Here is a 10591-nt window from a genome sequence, read left to right as displayed (position 1 = left end):
GAGGTAGGTACTTGCCCCGGCTCCGAGACTAATATTTTGAGTAATCATCTGACCTCAAGTTATAACGAGAGGTGACAGGGTGGGAGTTCGAACCCCATTAAAAAAATAATAAAAAGAAGATAAGTACTCTATGAAGCTTGAGTGCTTGACTTTGTGAACCATCAAATTCTGTTCAAATTGAAACGGAAAAGGTAGGTGTCAGGGATGTTAAATTTGCATTTGCCGCAAAAATTACTATCACAGGAATTCTGTCATTGTCATTCTATATGTATATTAATGTCTCTTTTCTCTCTCTAGTCTCTATCTCTCTCACACACAGTAATGAGGTATCTGTTTTTCTAGACAGAGAGAGAGTCAGCAGAGCACGCTTGCTGCCTTGCCCACGGATCACAACAAATTTCAAGGGTTGCGTCTTGTGTGAGAACTTCTCCAATTCCGTTTACAAAAACAGATTCTTTCTCCTTCTTCTAATCTCTTCCAATCTTTAATCCCCTTGCTTTCAGCCTTTCTTTACTCCCAACAAAAAGACAGAAAGTTTGTAATAAAGAAAACCAGAGAAATTAAAATTAAAGCTTTGGATCACAATCCTATTTAGCTAACACTTCACTTGTAGTTTTCCCTGTTTCTTCTTGTCTTTGCTCTTCATCTTGTAGTCTGTCACACTCCATTCAGGTTTCACTGTCTGGGTTTCACAGTTCTTGAGGTTGAGGCATGGGGGTGTCTATAACTTTCAGCTTTAATTGGTAAAGTTCTCATCTTTTTTTTTTTTTTTTAATATTCTGATCTTCCAATGTGAAATTCTTGAAAAGTTGGTGCCTTTTTCTTCTTTCTGTCTGCAGAAAGATCTCTGTGGAGTGGGTTTTTTTGTTTATTTTGTGTTGTCAGGAAAAAAAACATGGAGGGATATTCAAGAAAGGAAGAGAAATGCAATAAGGTTCTGTTTGAAGGGAGAAGCCATGGGGTTTCTGAAGAGAAAAAGCTGGAACTGAGGCTTGGTCCACCAGATGGAGAGTGGTGTGTGAAAGATAGGTCCAAGGTTAGGGGAAGAGATGATTCACATTCACACCTCTCCTTCACCCATTTCTCCTGTGCTTCTGCAAAGAGAGGGTTCTTGGAAGCTCCTGTTAATGGAGCCCAACCCCCCCATCAGTTCTCATCCTTCCTTGGCCTTCAATCACCCAGCCAGAGCCAGTGTTTGCCTGTGAGGCCCCAGGAACCATCACAACCTGGGTGTTCTAAAGGTGTAGACTTGAACAGTTCAGAGAAGATGGCATTTTCACCACCTGCTGTGCCAAACACCTCTCAGAAAAGGTTTCTTTTTCTCACTGTTTTGTTATGTTCACTGTCTTGGTAGTCCTTGCACAATTGTTTTATAAGTCTGGGTGTTTGGTAAATAGCTGTTAGCTGTTAGCCGTTAGCTGATTGGGTTAGTGGGTTTGATTAGTTAATAGCATTAGCTAATTGCAGAAAGATGTTTGGTTGATCCGATTCCCTGGTCTAGAGAAATAAGAATGAATCGTGGATGCGTTTTCTTTCATATATGGATTGGATTATGATGATTTAGCAATAATTTTGATCGAACGATACTGACCCTGTGCTATTCTTGTGCTATGGGGAACTAAAGGACTGCTCCTTCTCCAGTTGTGGGGTGGCCGCCACTTCGTTCGTTCAGGAAGAATCTTGCAAGTAGCAGCTCTCTGAAACAAATCCCGGAGTCACAAAATGCAGTCTCGAACAAGTTTTCGAGTGAAAAACCGATGGAAAGGAGCCAAAAAGGTTTCTTTGTTAAGATTAACATGGATGGAATCCCGATTGGAAGAAAAGTGGATCTCAGCGCCTATGACAGCTACGAAAAACTTGCTTCTGCTGTCAATGAACTCTTTAAAGGCCTTCTTGCAGGTTTCTTTCCCATAACTTTGACAGTTTCCTAAGTGTTTTCGATATACGAATCATGATTAACTGTATTCTAGTAACAGTATTCTGATTCGAGTCCTCCTCTCTATGTTTTAGCTCAAACTGAAGGGGGAGAGAAAGCGATAACTGGATTGTTAGATGGAAGCGGGGAATATACCCTGGTTTACGAGGATAATGAAGGGGACACGATGCTCGTTGGGGATGATGTCCATTGGCAGTAAGCACTTTTTATTTCGCCCGTTTAGTCCTTATTCATGATTCAACACAAAAAACATCTTAGTATGCACCAAACAATCCAAGAAACAGACATGTTCTGATCAATATGTCTTCAACATATCTTATTTCAGAATGTTTGTGTCGACTGTGAAGAGGCTGCGCGTGTTGAAAACCTCTGAGCTCTCGAGTCTAAGCCGTGAGTTCGATTTCTTCACTTTCTTGGATATGTTGTGTGATGATATATATAGCGTCGTCTTCTGATATAAGTGTCGGGTTCTGATAAGTTTCAGGTGGGAAGCAGGTGAAGCTCTAACTTAACAAGGAGGAAGCTAAGCAGCCTTTTGTGTGAAGAGTCTTTTGCAAATATTGTGTTGAGTTGTTTTTGTAAGTCATCTATGTTTTTGGATAAAATTTTGAGTTGAAGCAGAAATGTTCAGAAAAAAATAAACATGTAATTGTATGTATAATTCCAGCAATCTTTTCGTTCCTGTGAAGACAAACAATTACAAAGTCATGACTCATGAGTTAGAATAACTAATTGATTGGATTCAATCTTTTAGTGTGATTTGACTCATGTGCATTATAACTCTTTACCCCGTTGTTTACCCGTGGTATTGGTGGTGCCATTTCTGAACCAAGCAATTCTCTTTTAAGGATGCATTTTATGTATTATGGAAAATATAGAAATAATGGCAGATAAAGAAACATATACACAATGAGATTGAAACTTGAACTGCACCAACCCAGATTACCATGGCCCAATCTAATTAAAAATACCTCGCAACCTAGTTTTGGGTCCTAAAAGAAATACTTTGGAGCATTATTGCGTGGACTGTGATCTGTATAACTGTGTGAATCACGGTCCAATATGATGAGAAGGATATTATTCTAAAGCATAAATTATATTATTTTAATTTATAAAATACATTTTTATAGTTCGTAGAGTACATTATTCTAAAGCATAAAGTACATTATTTCAATTCATAAAATACATTATCTTACCTAGAAGGTTATTATTCTAACACATAAATTACATTATTCTAACTTATAAAATACATTATTCTAACAAATAAAGTACAGTATTCTAACTCATAAAATACATTATCATACCCTGGAATGTTTATTATTCTAAATATATAAAGTATATTATTTTAACTCATAAAATATATTATCTTATTCCAAAAAATTCATTATTTTAACACATAAGCAATTACAACAGACGCTATTATTAACTAACAGTTTTTTTTTAAATATCAAAATGACATCGTTTTGAGCGCATGGCCACACAATAATTTGCCAAATACTTGTTAGTCCTCAAATTGCTGACATCTTTAATGTATGAATGAATAGGTCAAGTTTGCCTAAAAATTATGAACCCATAAGGATTTATGTTGGGTTCATTCAAACTAATGACTAAGTATTCGTTTGCACTTCTCTCTTAAGATAAGTTCTCCCTTGAATCAACTCCTATATATCTCAATCCATTGGATAATTGTATAATATTTAGTTTGTCAACTGTCAATTCTTTAATGAGTTAATACCTAAAATTGTCCTCGACTATAGTGACTTTTTTCAATTTCATTCTAAACGACTTTTGTGACCTAATATAGTCCCAGACTTTTGTGTTTCGCTCAATTTAGTCCTCCGTTTGTTATTCCGTCAAATTGGTGTTAAATAAAGGGACAATTCAATAATATCAATATTGACCTCTCTTTACTTTCAATCTGCGAAGTGAGAAATCTCTCTTTCTTACACGAATTACACCCAGAGTTACTTTCAGACCTACGAATCAAATTTTATATTCGCAGCTATAGAAGTGATTCTAGGAGTAATTCGTAAAAAAAAGAGGGATTTCGTACTTCACATGTCTATGAATAAAGAGATGCCAATATTAAAATTACTTAATTGTCTATTTATTTAACAACAAATGGACGGAATAACAAATGCGGGACTAAATTGAGCAAAAACACAAAAGTCTGGGACGAAATTGAGTAAAAACTCAAAACTATGGGACTACATTAAGTCACCAAAGTCGTTTAGGACAAAATTGAGAAAAAACCACTATAATCAAAGACGATTTTGGGTATTAACTCATTCTTTAATAACTACTTTCTTATTTGACTATAAAATGGTAACCAGCTATTATAATTTAAAAGTCCCAAACTTTGATAATTTTATCCAATTAAATCTGTTAGTAGCTAGTACTCAAAATAATAATAATAATAATAATAATAATAATAATAATAATAATAATAATAATAAAACCTCTGTTAGTAATTCCATCTATTGACGGTTAGATGCAAGGTCAGCATAGTAATTTCTCTCACTCCTCCCTTTTGGTCATATTGCCCAATTCTTCCTAATTTCTATTCCATCTTCTTCCTTGACTATAATTTAATTGTATCAGCAATAACTTAAAATCAATGTTGAAAAAATTACTAAGTGTCTTCTAAGCGCCTAGAGACCGTCTAGGCAGGCACTTAAAGTGCCTAGGAGACGGACTGTCTAGTGTTTAGGTACCGATTAATCAACGTTTAGGTGCAATTTTTGCAACACTGCATAAAATATTTATGGAAATTGGCAAAAAGCTCGACTTATTTCTGGCGTTGCATTGATTCACATTTCCCACTGAGACCATTTTGTTTTTACACAACGGCCCAAAAAATAAAATCCCACCCACAAACCTAACCCATCTCTCTCCGATCTCTCTCTGTGTATCTATGGCAATTTATATCCTACACCACGGCGCGCGTTGCACTATGCGCCCAGATGCAAAACGACGTTGTTTTAATTTTTTTTTTTTTGAAATTTCCCGCCCCAGTGAATGGCAGTAGTTCTTTCTTTAAAAAAAAAACTTGCTGTTCAAGAATGTACATAATGTTATACTAGAATACACATAATGTTATACATGAATGTACATAATTATATAACAAAATATACATACTCTTTTTAAAAGATAATACACATAATCTAACATAATACATAATAAACATAAACTTTTAACATAATACACATCAACTCTTAGCATAATACACACAAATTTTCTGATTCGGATGTACATAATTGTATAAAAAGAATGTACATAATTGTATAAAAAATACACATAACTGTATGAACCAATACACATAACGTTGTGAACAAATACACATAACGTTGTGAACAAATACACATAATCTCAGCAACTTCCTACCGCGCCTCCCAACACTACCCCAAAACGATGTCGTTTTGGGAGGCGCGTGGCGCACAGTGCTATGTGCGCCGTGGTGTAGGATATAACGATTGGTGTATCTATCTTTCTATGATCTTTTGCACAACTTTTCTTGCTACTTTATGTTTTTTTTTTTTTTTTTTAATTACAGCAGAGTAAAATAAGATGGAATGGAAATTAGGAAGGAGAAATTAGGAAGGAGAGGAAATTACCATGTTGACTCTGCTTCTAACGGTTAATTAACGGAATTATTAATAAAGGGTTTAATTGGATAAAATCATTCAAGTTCAGGACTTAATTAAGCACGAAAAGTCACTTACGACTAAATCAAGTAAAACTAATATAATAGAGGACTAAATTGTGTATTAACTTTATAAATTAATTTTTAAAATTTTGGATCCGCCCTTCAATCCGCATCCGATCCAATTCTCCAAATTCATTATTGGTAGAACAAATTAGATTAGATTGGATTCACATCCCTAGCTAGTGGATATTGATGCCAACTGGAGAGTCTTAACGGAAGTTATAGCGGTATGAGTATTTTTGTCCAAAAAATTATATAGTACAACTCTAAAAGCACAATGTACAAAATGATTAGCATTAACAACATGGACATAAATAAGAGATATAACCTTGATTGAGACTTATTATGTTTTTAGATATATTAAAAATTATAAAAATTTAATTGTAGTGAACTAATTAATTCAATCAATATCTCATTGTGACTGATATGCAGTAACATGATATTTGTAGTAAATTTAAGAGGGTAGGAGTGCGATATCATATGATAATTTGTGGAATTCAACCATAATGATGTCTACTTAAGACTCCAAATCATGTACCGTTGATCTTTCATTATCTTACCTATAGGTAATAGGCGATTAAATTTGGAGCCATTATTGGTACTACCGTTGTTGAATCTAACTCCTAAAAATTGATTGATTGATGTTAGTTAATGATTATTAATCTTGCTTAGCTCTCCAACGTTTTCCCTCTTACGTTATATGGCATGCAATAAAGAAACATTAACTACCATAAAAGACCACAAATATCAAGTTATGTTATATGGCATGCAATAAGGAAACATCATCAACTACCATAAAAGACCACAAATAGCAACAATAAATGTTTTTATTTAAGTTCTATTTGGTAACATAATTAATTATATTATCAGTCAATTTTAGTTTGTTTGTTCACTATTAATTGTTTGACTTGGTTAAACAACCAATATGAGTGTTTGGTTAATCAATTTTTTGTAATAGCTTATTGTTTCAAAACGCTAAAATTCAAAAAGCTGCTCAAAACATATGTTTCGATCACCTTTTTGATAAAATAAATTATACCCTTAAAAGTCATTTTGCAAGTAATCAGCTATCAGCTAATTACCGCTAATTTACCAAACATTATTTCCAAACTAAATATATTTATACAACCAGCTAATACTATCAACTAGGCGAATGTTTATATTATAATTTTTGTATTAAAAAAAAAAAAAAACTTTAGTGTCTGCATTCTAGCCGAACTCGAATAGCTTGAACTCAAGTCGAGTCGAGTTCGGACTCAAAAAAAATTAAAATTCGGTTGAGCTTGAGTTTTGACTATTTAGACTCAACTTACTCGATTATTCCCCTATGAAAATTAAATAAAGGACACAATTTTTTTTACATAAAAACTCATAAAGGAAAAACCATAGCTATTTTCAATGGTCCATGCCAAATCGCACCTTATTGTTTTAATATGTAGAAGTTAATTATATGAGAAAGATGGCATGTCTTCGATCTAAGATTGGATAATGTTCATCTCTTCTTTTGATAATTCATATTTATAAGTGGTGAAACATAATCGTAAATCGTAATCCCTGCAATAAAAATAATATATTCACATAAAATAATCAATATGAGAGATTGAGATAATCCAAAAACCATACCGAGTAGAAGTTTTCTTGGATGGACAATTCATATAAACTGTACTTTCTTTTCTTACTATAATTGTTCGTCTTACAAGCCTTATATCAAACTTGATTTAGGCCATGAAAAATACAATATCAATTCAATTCTTGTAAATATTTCACTCAATAGACAAGTAAATTTTAGTACAGTGTAAATCTGGAAAAAAAGAAAAAAAGAAAAAAAAAAAAAACTGGTTGGTCTTTGTGGTATAATAGGGTAATCTTGTCACCATTGATGAACTTTTACGTATACCTAAAAAATGGAAAGATTGGTCAAATATAAATAATAAATTGTTGAATTCAAAGAAGATATATAATTACTCCAAACCTATATATCTACACGTTGGAGCACCAATAGGTTGGTGTCACCTAGCTATATGCCTATATCTTAGCAGATTTTTATTTTACTTTTTAAAAGAAAAATACTCACTAACCTCGGCTTAAAAATTAAAAGTTATTATTTATTTGCAACAAAAATTTGGAATAATTACTCAAAATGAATGATGGAGTAGGTATAACATGATTTACATATATGAAAATCATGAGTAATATTTCTATCATGCAGGATCTTTTAAAATGGACAATCATATGATAGTAATAAATCGAATATTGATGCTTTTTTTTTTTTTTAAATTATATATACTTATAATGTTCTAGACTTATTAAAGTTAATTAATTGAATTGTCAATGACCTTGTGATTTAGTAGCATGAAGTGACTCTTTCAAAGGGGAGGCAAATCATGATGTGCATCTGTGTGCACCATGCATGGTGCATACGGATGCAAAAACGACGTCGTTTTGACTAAAAACACGCGTCCAACTTAAAAATAAATAAAAAAAATAAATTTCGATTCCCGTCAACAACATTATGTTGTGCATAATTTCTGAATGTATAGTTATGAAATTATGGATGTATAGTTATGCAATTCTGGATTTATAGTTATGAAATTATGGATGTATAGTTATGCAATTCTGAATGTATAGTTATGAAGTTATGCAATTCCAGATTTATAGTTATGAAGTTATGCAATTCTGGATTTATAGTTATGAAGTTATGGATGTGTAGTTATGCAATTTTGGATGTATAGTAATGAAGTTATGGATGTGTAGTTATGCAATTCTGGATGTATAGTTATGCAATTCTGGATGTATAGTTATGAAATTATGGATGTGGAGTTATGCAATTCTGAATTTTTTTTTAAGTCGACGTCAAAACAATGTCGTTTTTGCATCAGTGTGCACCATGCATGGAGCACAGTATAACGATCCCAAACGGGAGGTCATGAGTTTGAGTCATCAGTAAGTTGAGAAAGTAGTTATGAACAGATACTATATTGTAACATATTGTGTTAATAGTACTCAACAAATTAGAATTATCTTTTGTGCATATAAAGGTTTAATTGATTGAAATTATAAAGTGTTGAGTACTAATATGTAAGATAATCAAACGTGAAATGAAAAGCAAACACATAATTGAAAACGTTTATGAAATATTTATGGCCAATTTAAAATTACAAAAGTTATACTATAGACCACAGTCTACTTGCATTATGGAGTTTGCTTAATTTAAAATAACCTTATGTGTCAAGAGTTGATATATCCTGTACATACCGTTAACAATTTATGTGCTTATAAATAAATTGAAGACACATAATAGGGTAATTACAGATAGTCATACATAATATATTAATTGCAAACACATAATAGGATGGTAACATAGTAATTAATCACAGACATATATATAATTTTTTTTATTGGTATTGTTTGTTTTAAGAATTTATATTGACAAATTTGAATAAACATCACCGTGTGTCCGTGTGAATGATAGATTTATTTAGGCCAATATATATACTTTGTAAATTAGAGGGAGAGAAATATTATAGACCTTGTATAGTGACTTAATAAATCTATAATAATAACTAATAAATATGTAGTTATGACTTAATGTACTTATAAATTAATTCTAAAAAATTTAAAAAAGAATCAATATGAGTGTTATTTAAAATTTCTTAGTCAGAGTTTTTTAATAATATATTTTTATATATTAGTTTTATTTGTGCAAAAAAAAAAAAAACAATTTAGGGATATAATTATTAATTTATTAAATAAAAAAAATAATAAGTATCTTGTGTAACCTAAATTTAGAAGGAAATATATAATATCAACCATTTTAAAGAGCTATTTAATTCCTTTGCTAATATAGTATACTCCAATTGATTAAAAGATTGACTAAAAGAGTTATAAATTTTATTCTTTTCTTTTTCTTCCCAATAAAATCAGGGTAATAGAAGTTTACACAACACTTGTCGTTTTCCTCTCTAATTACTCTACTGCCCTTGCCTTTCCAAATATAGTAAAGACAACCATTCTGAGTTTCTGCAACAATCCATCATTCCCTTTCACTTTCTCACTCATTTCTCCCAGAGATTATCTTCCGAAAAATGGCAGCACACATTTCTGAAGGCATCCTATGTGATGCAAATATTTTTTGGGGTACCTATAATCTAACATATTTATAGTATTTGCTAACATCTTTGATTGGCATGATGGGGTTTGAGGCATCATGTAATGTAAATATTTTTTTTGGTAATTATAATCTGACCTATCTATGGTATTTGGTTAACATGATTATGTCAATATCTTAATTGGGATGAGACTTGAACCATGACATTCCGTTTGAAATGATAATACTGATGTCATCAGACTTATTCAGATCACAATGTACTTGACTCATTTCTATTTATTTTCACATCATTATTCCATAATTACTTATTTTGTATCATAATTACAAAAAAAAAAAAATGATTACACCCCAATCTTGAGGGTGTCACCGCCCTTACTTGGAAAGTAAATGAGGTTAACCGCAACAGTATCTGGCCCTTAGGGACCTAAATGTCCACAACAAGACTAATTCAATATCTTGATCTTTTTGTTTGTATTAAGTCTAAAACTATACGATTGACAATAAAGTTAACTTATTAATTTTTATTAAATTGATTAACTAATTGATATTGTGAAAAAGTTTTAATATAACGATTAAACAGCCGTGTCAACTAAACACAACGACATTTGTGTAATATTGAAATAACTTTTAATAATACTCTATTAAACCCGATACCATTGAAAACCATCCAACTTGTATTGGTGCACCCCATGGTTGTAGCTTTTATTATTAGAAGTTATTTTAGATTATACCAGGTATTTGAAACCAACAAAGATTGTACAAGGTATAATCGTTAAAGAACTTCACAAACAATAAAAAAGGAAAAGTGACAACAATATAATTAAAGGATGAAAAATAATAT

General features: G+C 31.9%; 1 protein-coding gene across 1 annotated transcript; it reads left to right on the top strand.

The window, feature by feature from the left end:
• The first annotated feature begins 293 nt into the window (after positions 1–293).
• LOC109192496 (auxin-responsive protein IAA26-like) lies at positions 294–2630 on the top strand. Its single transcript, XM_019343163.1, has 6 exons — positions 294–743; positions 840–1311; positions 1625–1899; positions 2011–2131; positions 2262–2326; positions 2421–2630. Exons 2-6 carry the CDS (start codon positions 896–898, stop codon positions 2441–2443), a joined length of 900 nt encoding a protein of 299 aa, XP_019198708.1. The 5' UTR covers positions 294–743; positions 840–895; the 3' UTR covers positions 2444–2630.
• Positions 2631–10591: the final 7961 nt, after the last annotated feature.

This window comes from Ipomoea nil, unplaced genomic scaffold, assembly GCF_001879475.1.
Source record: "Ipomoea nil cultivar Tokyo-kokei standard unplaced genomic scaffold, Asagao_1.1 scaffold1770, whole genome shotgun sequence".
Taxonomy (NCBI): domain Eukaryota; kingdom Viridiplantae; phylum Streptophyta; class Magnoliopsida; order Solanales; family Convolvulaceae; genus Ipomoea; species Ipomoea nil.
Note: the sequence above shows the minus strand (reverse complement) of the source record. Positions and strands in the feature narration are given on the sequence as shown.